A 17,533-nucleotide genomic window follows, 5' to 3' on the forward strand; every position below is an offset into this window, starting at 1 on the left:
TAGCCCTTTTCAAGAGTACAACGGTTGGGTCCGTGATTTTGTCTTTGTAGCCAAACAAAATGTTCCTGAGTAATTTTTGGTAAAAAAATGTTCCTGAGTAGTATTTTATATGACATCATGTTATCACACTCTCAATAAAAGTATACAACCAGTACCTTAGCTTATGACAACCTTGCAATCTTAGTAGTCTCATACACACATAGACACATGTGCATTTTGCTACTACTACACTTCTATTGTATTCAGTTCATAGACACATGTGTTTTTGTAGGCAAACAAATGGGTGTCTGTCGCCACACCAATGATGACAGTTACCTAATTATAAATATTTTTGAACTTTTTTGCATTAGGGTCCCTAGGGGCTTGTGCCTAGTGGAGGGGCAGTAGGCCGCCATTCCTTTATACTACAGTTTACCCATATCAAATATGGTTTTTGATATATTCGATATGAAAAATTGACACAAGCAGGTTGATTAGCTCTGGGAGGTGTATGGCAAGTTGTCGTAGCTAGGTTTGATCCCTCCTCGGCACTTTTTTGGTTTACACTTAGATTTTGCAATGTCCACAAACCAGACATACAAAATCTAGTGACATCATGCCTTGCACCTCCCCTCGCTAGCTAATCCACCTGTGACAATTTTTCATATAGAACACACCAGACACCCTATTTAATAAGTGCAAACTAGATTATAGGGGGAAGGGGGCTGTCGCCCCTCACTAGGCGGCAAGCGTCTATCGTGACTCTCTAAGGGGTGATAGGTCCCCATGGACCCTAGTCAGAAAATATTCAAAAATGTTTACAATTGGTCCTACCACCCATTGACGGGATGACAGGTAACCATTTATGCATTTTTTCAATTCTAGGGTATAGTTTTGATCTTTTGAATATTTTTAAATGTAAAAATGAAAAAATGGCAATGCTTCACGAGCTAGTACATGCACTCTCATCAAACTTGAATTTTATCTCAATCTTATCAAACTTGTAGATAATATGTTTGTTTGCATTTTTTTTAGATAATGGAACAAAATCCGGCTTTCGCCTCTTTCGAGGGTAGGGCCAAGGTCAGACACCAAATAACAACTCCAAGTACTCGCAAAATAAGGCCAAAACATTTAGCCTAAAAGACTTAAACTCTCTCTTACTCCTCACCGATTCAACACTCACTTAAAAACGAAAATGATCAATACAACGTAATCCTATTAGAAAATCTCCAACCCCAATAAGCAAAAAAGTGCATGGCCATCGTCTCCAGATGTCGACAAGCTCTTCTTAACAGATCCGCTGAATCGTCACTTCTTTGCAGCTGCGCCCAAAGTCTGAGCCAATGAGTTCCTCTGAATAGAACCTGCAAATAAGTAAACATTTGTGCTCTATTAAATACTAAGTCATTTCTACTTATCCAGATAGCCCAACACAATGCTGAGACACCTGTAATAATGAGATTCTTAGTATTTAAATCCACTCCCATCAACCAGTTCCCAAAGAAATGTTTAACAGATCTAGGTCCTGGTAAACCAAAACAGATTGATATCAACCGCCACATAAAGTGAGCAACATGACAGTCAATAAATAAATGTTGATTGGTTTCATCCAAATTACAAAAGCCACACTTACTGCTACCTTGCCAGTTGCGTTTTGCTAAATTATCTTTCGTCAGCACTACTCCTTTTAATAAGTACCACATAAAGATTTTAATCTTAAGTGGCAGTTTAAGTTTCCAGATTTCCTTATGATTAAAAACATTCCCATTATTAATAAGACTCATATACATAGATTGAACTGTAAACTGCCCAGAATTAGTTAAACTCCATTTAAAAATGTCCCTATCGACACTCAACTGAACATGTAATATACTTGCCACTAAATTATACCACAAAGTGAGGTTTTGACCGACAAGCGCCCTACGGAATGATACATTTAAAGGTACTATAGCCAAAACTGTAGCAACCGTGGCACTTTTATGTCTTACAATATGATAAAGAGACGGGTAACAAATCATAAAGGATTGAGTACCCATCCAAATGTCCTGCCAGAACCTTATTTGTTCTCCATTTTTAATAATGAAACTTCCTAGGTTAAGGAAGGTATCCTTTACTTTCATTAACCCCGAACAAAAATGTGAATCACCATGTTTAAGTTTCACATTCGACAACGGATATCTCTTAAGATATTTGTTACGCACCAATTGTTGCCACATCCCATCCTCATTAATAAGCTTAAAAAGCCATTTGCATAGCAAGCATTTATTTTGAACTTCTATGTTCTGAATTCCTAACCCTCCTTGATCCTTAGGTTGGCATAGGATGTTCCATTTGGCAAGTCTATACTTCTTCTTATGATTCCCTCCTTGCCAAAAGAACCTAGACCGAAAGCAGTCTATTCTCTCGAGAACCCCTCTGGGTATCTCGAAGAAAGATATCATAAACATAACTAAGCTGGTAAGCACTGAATTTATTAGTACTAATCTTCCTCCAACAGACATAAGCTTCCCTTTCCATCCACTGAGCTTCTTTTCGAATTTTGCCTCTACTATTTTCCAATCACTATTGTTTAACTTCCGATAATGCATTGGTATCCCTAAATATTTAAACGGATAGTCCCCATTTCTGCATCCGAACAACAGTTGATATTGATCCTTAACATCGGAGGCCTGACCAAAGCAGAAAATCTCGCTTTTGTGATAGTTAATTTTTAACCCTGAGACTTGCTCAAAGGCCAGGAGAAGTAATTTCATATTCTTGGCTTTCTCCAAGTCATGCTCCAAAAATAGGACAGTATCATCTGCATATTGCAAGATAGATAAACCATCCTCTACTAAATGAGGCACCAATCCTACAACTTGTTCCTCCTCTTTTGCTCTTTTAATTAGAATACCAAGCATGTCCACCACTATATTAAAGAGAATAGGGGACAATGGATCCCCCTGCCTTAATCCCTTTTTAGTTTGAAAATTTGCCCCAATTCGATCGTTTACCTTAATGCTGACATGGCCTCCTGTCATAATAGAATTAATCCATGAACACCAAGTACTGGAGAAACCTTTCATACGTAAGGTCTGCTGCACAAAGTTCCATTTAACATTGTCATATGCCTTCTCAAAATCAATTTTAAATATTACCCCACTCTTTTTCCTTCTATGAAGTTCGTGAATCGTCTCATGCAAAACTACCACCCCTTCCATAATGTTCCTGCCAGGGATAAAAGCTGTTTGGGTCGGAGAAATTACTTTCGAAGCAACCGAAGAGAGCCTATTTGTCATCACCTTTGTAAAGATTTTAAAACTTACATTAAGTAAACAGATAGGTCTATATTGTTGAATCGTCTCCGCCTCCCTACATTTCGGTAAAAGTATGATCGTGCCAAAATTCAGACTATAAAGAGGTAGGTCGCCTCTATGAAAGTCCTAGAAGATAGCAACTAGATCATCTTTTACTGTAGACCAAAACACTTGGTAAAACTCCGCAGGGAATCCATCCGGACCAGGAGCTTTATTATGCTCCATCTGGAATAGAGCCTTACGAATTTCGTCCTCAGTAAAAGGTGAAATCAAAAGATCATTTTCTACTTCCGAGACCTGAGGTATGTCTTGTCTATGGCTCTCATCTAGACCCGCATCTGTTTCCTCCGGTGGACCGAACAACCTTTTGTAATAGGACGTTATATGCTTCCTCAAAGCTTCTTCCCCATGTATGACATTGTCTCCATCCCGCAATTGGTAAATCCTAGACTTCCTATGTTTCCCACTAGCAACAAGGTGGAAATACTTAGTATTAGAATCACCTTGAAGAAGTTCCTTAGTTTTCTCTCTTTGATACCACTTGATTTATTCCTCTCTAAGCATATGGGCTAACTTATTCTGAAGAAATTGTTTCAAATCAATTTCATCAACTGCCAAACCAACCCCCTCTGCCTTTTTATCCAAGAAATCTAGTTTATTCAGAATATCTTTCTTCTCTTTTTTGTACGCTCCGCTGGAATTTTTTGCCCAACCCCTAAGGTGTTGCCTCACTCGTCTAATCTTGGCCTGCCACCTTTCCAACGGGGTATTTCCCACTGTAACTGAAGCCCAAGTAGTCTTTACCATATCTAAGAAACCGTCACGAAGTAACCATCCTAATTCAAATTTGAAAGGATGTGGATGTGCACAATAATTAGATTCTCCAGTGTTCAACAACAAGGGCGTATGATCGGAAATATCCCTGTTCAGAGCTACTACTGTAGATAAAGGATATTTATTGTCCCATTCAGTAGCTACTAGGACACGATCCAGCTTTTCATATGTCGGATTAGGTAACCTGTTAGCCCACGTGAACTGCCTTCCAGACATCTCAATCTCTTTCAGGTTTAAACTATCAATTACTGCATTAAACATAAAAGGCCATCTACTTTGAAAATTGTCTTTATTCTTGTCCTTTGGACATCTAAGAATATTAAAATCACCACCTATTACTATAGGCAAGGTCTCACGACTCACTAATTGAACAAGCTCTGTCAAGAAAGCATCTTTCCTATCATTCTGAGCAGGACCATAAACTACAGTTAAAGCCCATTTGAAGCAATCATTTTTGTTGCACAAAATGAACTTAACATAGAAATCCCCTTCATCAATAGCTCCTATGTTATAAATATCCATATCAATACCCATTAGAATTCCCCCTGAATGACCATAAGGTTCTTTTGTATGCCAGATAAAATTTCTCCCTCCACATAAATTCCTTAAAAAAGATTCTGCAAACGATCTCTTAACTGTTTCTGAAATAGCAATAAAAGATAAATTTTGCTCCTTTGTTAACTCTGAAATAAATCTATGTTTAAAAGGGTCTCTAAACCCATCACAATTCCAAAACACCCCTTTCATTTAGACTCAAAAGAATTTGACTTAATTCTCCTCATGGAACCCTTTGTGACTTCGGACATGTCAGTACGAGACATTACTATATGTCCACTTTCCATGTCCATCACCTCATCTGTATTATCCTCAAAAAGAACACCCAAGATAAAGTTATCCAGTTCCGCCTCATCTGCTCTCTCTCGCTCCTCCTTATCTAAGGCCCTGTAAACATTTTTGAATATTTTGGTTATTTGATTTGTATTGCCAAATACTATTGCAGTGTTAGCACAAGCAATATACTAGTTTACTTAATTTATTATGCATAACATAGAAATTGTACACTAAGCCTTTGCAAGGATTCGTATATAGGAACTGCAGCCCTTTGGAAGATACAACGGCTGGGACTCTGATCCTCTGCTTGTAGGCAAACAAAATGTTCTTGAGGAATTCTTTGTAAAAAACTTCATGGAGGTATTTTATATGATATCACATTATCACACTCTCAATAAAAGTATACAACCAATACCTTAGCTTATGGCAACCTTGCAATCTTAATAGTCTGATACATTAAGAGCACATAGACACAAGTGCATTTTACTACTACTACTCTTCTATTGTATCCAGTTCAGAGATTGTAGAGTAAGAACTTTCACCCTCTTCATCACAAAAGTATGGCCTCGGAGGCATTTGGATGCCATCGACACCAGCTTCAAGCATCTCTATGACCTCGCTCATTGTCGGCCGATCTTGCGGCTTCATCTGGATGCACCAAAGCCCAATGATACATAGCTTCTTCTCTAACTCGTGCATATCAACACCTTCACTGATCCTGTTCGCATCACCCTGGCTGAGCTGCCTGTACACCAAGGATGGGTAGTATGCTTGACTAGAGCTTCCTGCATGAGGATCTGCGTTTCTTCGCCCGCCCGTCATCTCCAATAGTAGCATCCCAAAGCTGTACACATCGGATTTGCTAGAGATGACACCAAAGCTTCGAGATACCATCTCTGGAGCTATATAGCCTATCGTTCCCCGCATAGCGCTTAGTGGCACGAAACTGTCATCTCTTGGGAACAGTTTGGCTAGCCCAAAATCAGCAACTTTTGGAACAAAGTTGCTATCAAGAAGGATGTTGTGTGGCTTGATGTCAAAGTGTACAATCTGCATATCACACCCGTGATGCAGGTAGTTAAGACCTCTAGCAATGCCCAGAGCGATCTCGTTGAGTTTGTCCCATGAGAATGTCTTCTCCGACGAGAAGATGTACTTATCGAGAGATCCACGGGGCATGAACTCATAGATAAGTGCCCTAATATTTTCCTCGGAGCAAAACCCAATGAGGCGCACAACATTGACATGGTGGATCTTGCCAATGGTGGCGACCTCACTGATGAACTCTTCTCCATTACAGTTTGAGTTGCCCAACATCTTGACAGCGACATGAACTTCACCTGGCTGTAGCACCCCCTTGTATACAGTACCGTAGCCTCCTTGTCCGAGCTTGTCTCTGAAATGGCCGGTGATAGCAATGATGTTTGTGTATGCATATCTCATCGGAACGAGCATATGGTGCATTCGCAGGAACTTCTCAACTGCATCTATTGTTATCCGTGTTTTCCAGTATTTATAGGCTAGGAAGACAAATACTGCCAGCGGCATCAATATGAACCTGCAAATAACTGTAAAAAAACAAGTTTGTATATATGAAGAATAAAAAAATATCTTCAGAAGCCACACACGATGTTTATACAAAAAAAAATGCTATCTAGAGTGAGTACCATGTGCAGATTTCAGACCGGAAAGAACATATGGTATTTCTTCGATGATGTGGATGAGAACAGATTTGACACCATTATTAGTTGATCCAAGTTGTTCAATAACACAAAACCATAATGTCTCGAACGTAAGAATGTCCAAGATCTGTTGCCTGATGCCTGTACTATTTCTTGGTTCTTTATGGAAAGTACTGCAAAACCATGGCATGCCGTAGCATATACAAGAATTACATAGGGAATGCAACCGACGCTTTTGAGATGAGAAAGTCATGCATAAGAGAGGAAATAGGATGATCAGACAGATACTCACCGCATATTGTTTGCGAGACATTCTCTGATGTTATCACCATACCAAACGGGAAATCCAAGGGCAAATCCACTCCTCATGAACTTAACAACATCTGGATAGCTTGTATTCCAGGGCACCTGCATGCCTGGACCACCCAAAGGAGTCATGGCTAGGTAACCGCATGAAGGCTCCAGAACCCCAGCAGTAACATCCCAGTTGTCAGCATCCCAGTAGTGAGTTACCAGCAAGTAGATGAAAGAAGAATTGCTCAAGCAAGACACCGGCTCATATATATGATATTTATCAGTATCAATGTTCTCTATTGGCTGAGAACAATTCACAAAGATAGCCCACCGCCCCGAATCAATATAAAAAGAAGAAGGATAGAAATACTGATAGATGAACTCAATCCTCCAAAGATGTAAGTAGAGATTGATCCAACGAGCATGGTAATCCCACCGGGGAAGGGGGCAACTGCTCTGGATGTCCAGGTCGGCATCAATAACCCAGAAGTAAGAATATGTGGAGTTGATGCTAAGCACCTTGTATGTTCCACTGCCGATGCGAATTGTAGCATCTGTATCCGTGCAAACCAGCTCATACGATTGGACACCGCACCCAGATGGATCACCTTGCCGACGAAATGGATACGATATATTGCTTAAACCACCGCAGGAGAAATGAGGACAGACATGACGATGATGTCGCCCCTCTACATCTGAAACAAGAGCTGCCAACAAAAACAACACGGTTAAAGCTCGCAGGGACGAAGAAGCACAGAGATGAGACGCTGCAGACATCCCCATGGCAAGAAGGTTCAAGAATCACATAATCGCGAGCCAATCAGTGGCGTGGCGATGTGTGGAAGACAAGAGTCACCCAGAGTCACAGACAGCCTGAGCATCTTCACTGTTTTTGAGAAAGAAAATCGCACATGACTGTTCCACTGTGATGCCGCTGACTTGGTAGTCTTTCTTTTGCGTCTTTTTCTGGCTTGCAAATGGCCTTTGATGGGGATGGGACCGGAGATAAAGAGAGAATTTTAACACAGCAACCAGTATATACTTGGATAGGGTTAAAATGTAATTGAAAAAAGGTTTTTCAATGCAGTAACCAATATCTGGAGTGTTATTTTCAAATGCAAACCTTGAAGCGGCATCCTAGATAAGTCAGTGTTAGGCTATCTCCAGCAGACTTCATATCCATAGTCCAGAGTCTATCTGATTCCATATCTCAAACTACATTCTCCGTAAATAGTACTTTGCACGTCCATATATACATCTCGCTGCAGATAGCCTTAGTGCCAAAATATGAATTTTCCCAATGCTAAGGTCTAGAAAAACAAATAAGGTGCTCATTCAAATTTGCTCACGAGTTTTTTTTTTTTGCCGGAGCCAACAACAGACCAGCAAAACAAAGTCCCGGAAGTACAAAAGAAAAAACCACTAAGGGCTAGTTTGTGAGCTCCATTTTCTTAGGGAATTACTATTTTCCCAAGGAAAGATGAACTAATTTCTCTTGTGAAAATGAAAACCCAATGAGGTTCCCAAACTAGCCTTAAATAGAAATATAAAAATTGTGTGAACTTCCTTGGTAGATTTCTCCGCATTTCAGCGTGAGGGTCCGAGCCGCTCATGACCGTGAGCACGGCTGATATACCAGTTTTACACTCTATAGAGATTGTACATCTTTACCCACAAGTCGTATAAAATTTTAACAACATATCCTATAACATATCTCTACTACTCTATAAGACAGTAGTGTAGACGTACACACAATTTGGTGCACGGTTCTGCCTGCAGTCACCCGCGCTCTCTGCGCCCCCGCCGCCAAACCCGCCAATTCGCTCCAGTCCGCCGCCCGCGCGACTGCTCCAACGAAGGAAAGTCTGATCCCGCCATGGCGCTATCCCCGCCCCCGCTTACCTCTCTCGGCCGCCATCATGGAAGGTCCGACCTCGCCATCGTTGTCCCCGCGCGGTTGCTCCAAGGAAGGAAACTCTGATCCCACTATCCCCGCCCCCGCTCTCCTCTCTCGGCCGCCATCATGGAAGGTCCGCTCTCTCTCGCCATCTCCGCGCGGCTGCTCCAAGGAAGGAAGGTCCGACCCCGCCATCGCCATCCCCGCGCGGCTGCCTTCCCCTCTCGCCATCCCCGCGCGGCTGCTCCAAGGAAGGAAGGTCCGACCCCGCCATCGCCATCGCCATCCCCGCGCGCCCGGTCGAGCGCCACCAGCCGCATAAGTCTGGGCTAGCACCGCCGGCCACCATTGGCTCGGTCGAGCACCTCACGCCCACGACGGTCAGTCGCCGCCTTCATGGCTCGGAGTCGTCGGTCCCTGCCCACCAAGGTCACCATGGGCTCGACGACGATGGCAACAAGGTCAAGGTCGTCATCACAACCCAAGGTAGTAGCTCTTCAATTCCCCCGCCCTTCCCCACCACCCATCCACCGTCTCCACCGCACACAGCATGCCCGACTCTATTCTCCTCCCCGAAATCCCCGTGGCGCGCAGATCTCGCCCCGGCTCCTCGCCGGCACAAACCACGTGCGCGCCCTCGACCCATGGCATCCCCAAATCCCGCCCCCGATTCCTCTCCCTTCCCGTTCGCGGACGACGCTTCCGTGCGTTGACGTACGCGTCCCCAAATCCCCGGTTCCCCTCCCTTCCGGTTCGCGGATGGCGCTTCCGAGCCCTCGACCCATGGCGTCCCCAAATCCCAGGCTCCTCTTCCCTTCCCGTTCGCGGACGGCGCTTCCGCGCGTCGACGTTCGTGTCCCCAATTCCTGCCCCAGTTCGGCGCTTCCCCACATCGAGGCACCACACCATCGCCATGGGGTACCGACAACGTCGACAGCGCGTGGCCCCATCGTTCGCAGACCAACCCGGCCAAGGTTGCCCTGCTGCTGATGGATAAGGACCTGGAGTCGAAGGAGAGCATGTACGAGCGGTGGAGCAGCGTGCACACCGTGTCGCGGGACCTCACGGAGAAGCAGAGCAGGTTCGAGGCGTTCAAGGCGAACTCCAGGCACATCGGCGAGTTCAACAAGATGAAAGACGTTCCCTACAAGCTCGGCCTCAACAAGTTCGCGGACCTGACGCGGGAAGAGTTTGTCAGCAAGTACACGGGCGCCAAGGTCGTTGACCCCGACTCCGAGGCTGCCGCTACCGCCGCCAGGCTCGCCAGCGGCGTGCGCGTGTTGTCCAGCGACGAGTTGCCGCCGCAGCTGGTTGCCTCCACTGTGAACGCCATCATCACCGCCGTGAAGGACCACAGAGCCGTCACCGCCGTGAACGGCGTTAATTTATTCTGCATTGCAGACTGGAGAGACCATGGAGCCATCACCGCCGTGAAGGACCAGGGGCAGTGCGGCAGCTGCTGGGCCTTCTCGGCAGTGGGTGCGGTATCATTTTCTTGCTTGTTTTACAAGATCCATTTTGATGGTGGCCGTGTAGTCTTAGCTGAGTGATAAATCCAGGAACCAACTGGGTCCAGGTCCACGTGAAAGGGATCTTGTTGCGATGTTGGTCCTTACTCTGGTCACAACACAGGTCTGGTCAATTACAAAGGTGCTGCTTGCTGTTACTTTTCCTACATGTTAATAATTTGAGTTTACCAAATATTCTTTTATGATGTTCGGTTTGCATTGTGACCATTAACCATGCATAGTAAATAAGCTAAGGAAAAAGTTCCTAAGGTTCGAATTGAAAACAACATCTTCAGAATCTTGTGAAAAAAGAATTGTTGTTGCGGCTGGTTCATCTGGACACTATGTACACACCATTGGAGATATTGGTGACAAAGAAACATAAACAGAGGTAAGTGTACTTAAATTTTAGAGTTGCATCATGCTTTAAAAGCGTTTAGAAGGGGAGGTTGATAATATTGTTGGTCTGTCCAGTTAGAATAATCAATTTTATATCTATTTTGGCATGTATTCATAATCAGAAACCCCAAATATAAAAGAAAAAATGGTGCTATTTTTATAGCCGTGACGTTTCAGTCTATTAGCAACAGTTGCCATCACAGTAAACTAACCACTAACCAGTAACTCGAACTGATGATTGTGTACATGTTGAAGAACAAAAGGAAAGTTGAGAAGATTGAAAATGACTATCCCAAATGCAAGTTCATTGCACAATGTTTTATATATGGTAATATTTGTGATTCTTTGTTGGCTATATCACCATCAGTTATGGCCTAGGGTGTTCTAATTCTCTTGTTTCGGTCGCAGGTGATAGTTTCAGCTCTGGAATTTAGCTGAAGTTGAATGCTTCATATGTTCAGACTGACATTTTGGTACTAAACTGGTAGATTATTGTTATTTAAATATATAAGTAAGGGAGATGCCAATGTGCTAATTGTTTGTGTCTTTTTCTGCCTTTTTATATGTCCGGGCTAGGTGTAGAATATAATTTTTAACGCCCCACTCTTGTTGCAGAAAAAATCATCTTCTACGATTCAGAGAAATTATGTGAAGCTTCAATTTGACTCCATGCAACAGTAATGAGCATAAATTTATAATGCACTGGTTTGTTGTAGCTTACAAGCACTAATCCTTCTGTTAGCATGTGCTTTGTGTTTATCTTTCTTCAATGCAATTGTTGCTTGTGAAATTCTATATAGATATAGATGTTGCTTATGATGTGTTAATTACTATACAATCAATTGTAAAATATGTTGTTGTGTTGTTGGACAAATCTGGGGAACCAAATGGGAAAATATACACATGGGATGCTACATTTCTGCGAAAGCGTCTTGGATACTCAGCTCATAAGCTGCTCAGTGTTGATTTCCCTAGCGAAGATGCTGGAAAAGGATGGCAGAGTAAAGTAAGCTTAAGTTCCTTCCATCTACCTTTTTAATGTGCTAGCTGATAGGTGATAAGCAACTCAGGCAGAAACAATGTTCTACCTTTTTAATGTGCTACCTTTTTAATGTACTACTCTGCCTAATCTTTTGAGGCTGTTATTCTTAGGACACAGATTTACCTCTTTTTTAATAGCTTCTAAGAGTATAGCTCTTTTTGGTTTTAATACTTGTTCTTGTTCTTTTTCAGATTGTAAAGCAGCTCGTCCACTGTTCCCTGCTCGTGAAGATCGCCTTTCTCTTCAATCGCAACGCCGATAGTGAGTTCCCTACTTCGTCAAGTCACGCACTCATACTATCACATGCGTGAATGATGTAAAAACATCTGCTCTACAAAAGGTTCTTTAGGTTTCGTTATGCAAAACTTAGCATAATATCTTTTTAGATAAATATCTTGCAGTGTACTGCTCTTGAACAATTATATTTCTTTAAGATAAGATGATTGCTGGAAGATAAACCGTACTGTTTTCTAAGTATAATAAGGTTTTTCCCTATTATTTCTCTCGTAGTTAGTGTGTCACATATACTACTGATCTAGAAATTGATGTATGACAGTAAATTTGTTATGTTCGAACTGTCTAGATGTATGTTCCTTGAAATTTAATTGTTCAATACATTTGAGTTAAAGGCTATTTTTTTGTTTGCTCATTGAGATAACTATAGTTAGATGTGTAGTTAAATAATGTTCTCTTTGTTCATGTTCATATAATATTCAGTTTCATGTTCATATTTTCATAACTGTATATGTTCATCTTATCATACAGTTTGGGTCCTTGAACTTTGGAACACTGAATCCCTACTACTCTCCCCCCATAAAGGTGTGTGACCTCATATGATGCGGAGCTGTTTTGGTCTCGAGTCATAAGGGTATTGATTTGGAGATAATGCTGCTCGGGCTTCTTTGAACTGAACTGATTAAGTCAGCAACATATCCAATATTAATGTGTGTTCATACATCTGATAGGAAGGAACACAGAAGGGTCAAATCAATACCCTTATGTCTCCCCTTCTGGATCAGGCTCCGCCGCCGGTGCCGTGGCCTGCATCGCATGCCCGACGCTCTACGCCTACCTGAAGAAGACGGACCCCGGAGTGCCCGCGCAGCTGCTGGAGTACGACGAGCGGTTCGGGCAGTACGGCTGCGACTTCACCTTCTACGACTACAACCGACCGGAGGAGCTGCCGGCGGCGATGAAGCACGCCTACCGAGTCATCGTTGCCGACCCTCCCTATCTGGTACTGTTTCTACCCTACCAGAGATTGCCTATTAAAAAGTGTTTGATCAGTTCTTAACATTTGAGATGAGAGGAAATATCGTGGAGAAATGGCTATTATTCGTTGGTTGATGATGCAGAGTAAGGAGTGCTTGGAAAAGTTTGCCAAAGCAGTATCTTTCCTCGCACGACCTGAAGGTTCATTCCTGCTGCTACTCACAGGTAATTATAGCTCATGGCAATGCTCTGTGGAGTGAAAGCGATTAATTTGATTTTAATTTGGTATTTTGATTTTGTTCTGCAATCAATAAGCTATATTTTGGAATTCCTATATGATAGCTTCACGTTTATAATCTAGCCAAGAGTGTTGATAATGACTTCAACTTTTTCGAGCATGGTTAGTTTAATATTGTTTTGGCAATTTAGCAATAGTGCAAATATCCTAGATGATAGTTTCGCCTTATAATCTAGCTAAGGGTGCTGGTGATGACTTCAAGTTTAATGTTGTGTCAAGTGAACGTGATTAGTTTGATATTGCTTTGGTATTTTAATGTTGTTTATGCAATCAATAAACATTCTTGTTGAACTCCTATATTGTAGTTTCACCTTATAATCTAGCCAAGGGTGTTTATGATGCCTTAGACTTCATTGTGCCTTCTTACTTTTGACAGAACGATCCATTAATTAATGTCTTAATAGTGCAGGAGTTACACATTTACGATGGCATCATCTGCTTCTACATGTATGCAACTGTATATAATGTAGCTAAAACCATTTACGATGTGCTGACAGTTCCAAATTGTACTGTTGTTCCATATCAAAGTCTGTTTGTTTTCCTTTCAAGAAAAAAGGTCTCTCCATCTCATACTGAAAGCATAGTTAAACCCTGTATTTATCAAGCGAAAACTTAGTTGGAGTCACTCTATGTTGCCAGGGGAAGTTCAGATGGACCGGGCATTGGAGCTGCTGAATGTTCGTCCCTGCGGTTTCAGGCCTCGCCACTCGAACAAACTGGGCAACGAGTTCCGGCTGTTCACGAATTAAGATCCTGCTGACAGACTTGGTGGTTGGGAGCAAAGTGATGGTGCCCCCATTTAACTATAAACTAATACAATTTTTGTTCTAGAGTTGTTCCATCTTTATGAACATGCTGCATCTTTGATCCACAACTCACTGATCCCTCCAATTTAAATTGTAGTGACAATTATTTGAGGAATTTGTGTGCTATGATGTATGGTTAATCAACATTTACACTGTTAGTGTACCTCATTTTAATTTCATTTTAAAATACACTGTTAGTGTATGTTTCATTTTAATTTCATCAATATTCTTTAGAATGTCTCGTTGGCTTATTCAGATTTATAGCCAAAATGACATTATCTTGGGGATAGTTCATCAGTATTTTTTAATTTCATTATCTCGTTCGGCGGCGGCATCCCGGACGGGCACAGCCTGCACACCGGCGGGCAGGTCGTGAAGGCACCCACCATCGAGCAGAACCTGTCGTGCAACCTTGAGTAGCTGTACAAGGGCATCACCAAGAAGTTGAAGATTTCTAGGGAAATTGTTGACGCAAGTGGGTAAGTGCTTGCCTGCTCTTCTCATCTCGGTCCCAACATTGTTTATTTACTGTGTTCATTGATAGTATTTGAAATTGAACCGATGATGCCTTGAAATTGCTTCAGCTAACCAGATGGACCAGTCCCTGTCAGATTTATGCTTGGTTAATTTCTGCTATTGGATTCAAGTTGAACTTGCATCAATGTATAGATCACTCAGTTGAATTGATTGATTTGTATTTGGCCATTTGGGTGTGCAACTGGGCCTCGACTTCTCCAGATGTGATGGGTCAACGACAGAGGCACCCTCTTGCTCCCATCGGCGGCAGCGGCGATGGCACCTCCTTCCATCTGCAACAACCCATGGAGGCCGACGACGGTGCATTTGGGGTTTGGGACGACGGTCGCGTGGATGCCCCTACCCCTCACGGCTGTGCGGTCCACCCTGGCTCCCTCCCTGGATGCAGCTGGCGCTCGCTGCGGGTGCCGGTGGACAAGCGATCGCTCGAGATGGCGGTGGAGGTGGATGCGAGGTGGGAGCCCATGGGGGCGTTGGAGTACTACGACTACTGGCGGGCCATGTACAGCGCCCGCAGCAACAGGTGACCGCTCGGGATGGCAGAGGATGCGGCTGCAAGGTGACCGCTCGAGATCTATAAATATTGATGTTAGATGTGGTACTAACCTTAGCAAAAAGTAACTCTCAACACTCCTCCCATTTCTCAACCACGTATAGGACAACACAGTTAGTGGTATAAAATGGAAGTTATGGATGAATTGTTCTTTCTACACTCATGCTTTTACTCCATGAATATTATAGGTAAATAGCTATTTTATTCTTTGAATTTATTTTATATTCTGCAGGAACTGTTAGAAGTTTTCTGGAGAAGAAAAAGGACAAAATAGCTGGTGTTGTTTTTTTGTACTAGGCCATCATCTAACATATAGATATGCAAACGATACTTAAACTGAACCCTAGAATCTGTATTACCTTTTAGCTGTTCATCAACTTCTTATAAGCAATTAAACAATGCAGATTGCCCCCACTGTATTTCCCTCTACACAAACAGGAGGAAGAGATTGTGATAGTAAAGCTCCCTATTGTTGGGGATGAGAATGGTGAGACGGCAATAGATGGAAGGAAAATAAGAATAAGACATTTGCCTGCTGGTGTGGTAGATAGAATAGTGTCTGCAACTATTGTTACTCTTCCTCTTTTCTGATTCTATAGAGGGAGCAGGTGCAGAGGGTTGAGGCAAAACAACGTTCTGTACCAATGTCTTTGGTAAATACTCCTCTCTCTGTGTTTTTATCCTTGGTTGAAGTTTTAAAATGTGATTGGTGAACTTTGCCACACCGATTATTAATCAAGACATGTCTTCTCTTTTGTAGATATGCCAATTATGAGGAAGGCTTCTCTTCACCGCTTCCTTGAGAAGAGAAAGGACCGATAAGTTGTGGTTGTTGTGATTGTTATTTTTGGTGTGGCGATTTGTTTGTTTTTTCTCTCTCTCAGTGTTCTGTTTGGAACTAATTTGTGCCCTTTTGATGTTCTTCAGTCTCAATATATGCAAATGGACCATACCAAACTTCTCCTTTAGACGCTGCACCAGTCAAGAAGGAGTCCGAGAGCCAGGCATGGCTCGGATTAGGACCGAATGCCATCAAGTCCAACCTGAACCTGAAGCACACAACGACACAGCCAAATAAGACAGCACAACAACCTCACCAAAGCCTTTGCAGGACGATCTGAAAATATGCTTTGCCACTAGAGTACCGAAACCATAAATATCCTCTCGTTATCGTGTTTTAGTGTTCTGTTTAGGTCGTGGTCCTACGCCCTCTTGTCACATAGTTCTGGATGTAAAGATAAGTAGCCAGCCATGACCGAGAGAAGTTTTTTTGGGGGGGTGTTAACACACGGCCACTCTGAATTGGCCATGCTAAGGAAAATGATAGTAGTGCAAAGAGAAGTATATGTCTTTTTTATTTTTCTTTTTCTGAAAGCCAGATCGTTTGGCTCTATCCTTGATGTATGCAGAACAAGTGATTGTAATGGATTCTAAGTATCCTCATCGTCTTGCTGTTGCTTCACCAACCCAAGTTTGTTTGGATTCTTGCCATTCCTGCTGCAGCAAATCTCTGGTAGTTTATGGTAGCAACTCGAGCAATCTAAGGTAAAAAAATAGAGGGAGAATTTATTATATCCTTTTTGTTCATATTAATTAGCTTGAATTTTATTTTTATGTTCCTATTTGTGCAGGTAAATATATTTAAGTTGTTATCATTCTTGTTTTCTGAAAGAAATATCCTTATTTAGTGAGATGATTGTTCTTTTTCTAGCGATTCATTTGCCGTCTGACAGTATTGGATTTAACAACCTGATATGACGTGCATGGAAGTTTAACTCTTTTTGGGGAGATCGCTAGGGAGTTATTAGAGAATGGTATTTGTTTAGATCTCAAATATGGTTAGGGAGATACTAATCTAAGATATTTGGATCTAAATAGATTTGTTGGAGATGCTCTTAATTGCTAGAGGTCGCAAACGGTTTGAAGTCTGTGTGTACGATAGCTGAAAGAGACTATCCTTTAGAAATGTAGAAATTGCTTGATCCAGATTCGGATTCATTAATTCCGTTCGAATGGATTATGTAACCTTTTTCGTAATAGTATAACACATATTAGTAATAAGTTCTCATGATATTATATGTTTCCGTTGCAACGCACGGGCACTCACCTAGTAAAATTTTAACAACATATCCTTTATAACTTAAGCATATCTAGAGCATCACAATCTCAACTACTATAAAACACTACTTTTGACGATCATCCAACGTCACGTCCGAAACATGTAGGTATATTCTTATCTCCTGCTAGTGGGACGGTACACCCTAGATAGGCCGAGCATAGCAACTTGCAAGAAAATCGCACTTCAATTGGCCCTACATGATTGTGATGCCGCTGACTTGGTAGTCTATCTTCTTTTGTCTGT

General features: G+C 42.2%; 2 protein-coding genes and 1 pseudogene across 2 annotated transcripts; 2 read left to right on the plus strand and 1 right to left on the minus strand.

The window, feature by feature from the left end:
• Window positions 1–5,285: 5,285 nt before the first annotated feature.
• LOC103634753 (probable LRR receptor-like serine/threonine-protein kinase RKF3) lies at window positions 5,286–7,863 on the minus strand. Its single transcript, NM_001154412.2, has 3 exons — window positions 6,918–7,863; window positions 6,611–6,798; window positions 5,286–6,511 (listed from the first exon to the last, which is right to left on the minus strand). The coding sequence occupies exons 1-3, from the start codon at window positions 7,700–7,702 to the stop codon at window positions 5,436–5,438; spliced, it is 2,049 nt and encodes a 682-aa protein (NP_001147884.2). The 5' UTR covers window positions 7,703–7,863; the 3' UTR covers window positions 5,286–5,435.
• A 1,454-nt stretch (window positions 7,864–9,317) lies between these two features.
• On the plus strand, window positions 9,318–11,531 carry LOC103634755 (uncharacterized; annotated as a pseudogene).
• A 172-nt stretch (window positions 11,532–11,703) lies between these two features.
• Window positions 11,704–14,501, plus strand: LOC103636736 (EEF1A lysine methyltransferase 1). Its single transcript, XM_008659074.1, has 6 exons — window positions 11,704–11,724; window positions 11,957–12,026; window positions 12,477–12,584; window positions 12,785–13,002; window positions 13,121–13,202; window positions 14,380–14,501. The coding sequence occupies exons 1-6, from the start codon at window positions 11,704–11,706 to the stop codon at window positions 14,499–14,501; spliced, it is 621 nt and encodes a 206-aa protein (XP_008657296.1).
• The last annotated feature ends 3,032 nt before the right edge of the window (window positions 14,502–17,533 follow it).

Source organism: Zea mays, chromosome 8, assembly GCF_902167145.1.
Source record: "Zea mays cultivar B73 chromosome 8, Zm-B73-REFERENCE-NAM-5.0, whole genome shotgun sequence".
NCBI lineage: Eukaryota > Viridiplantae > Streptophyta > Magnoliopsida > Poales > Poaceae > Zea > Zea mays.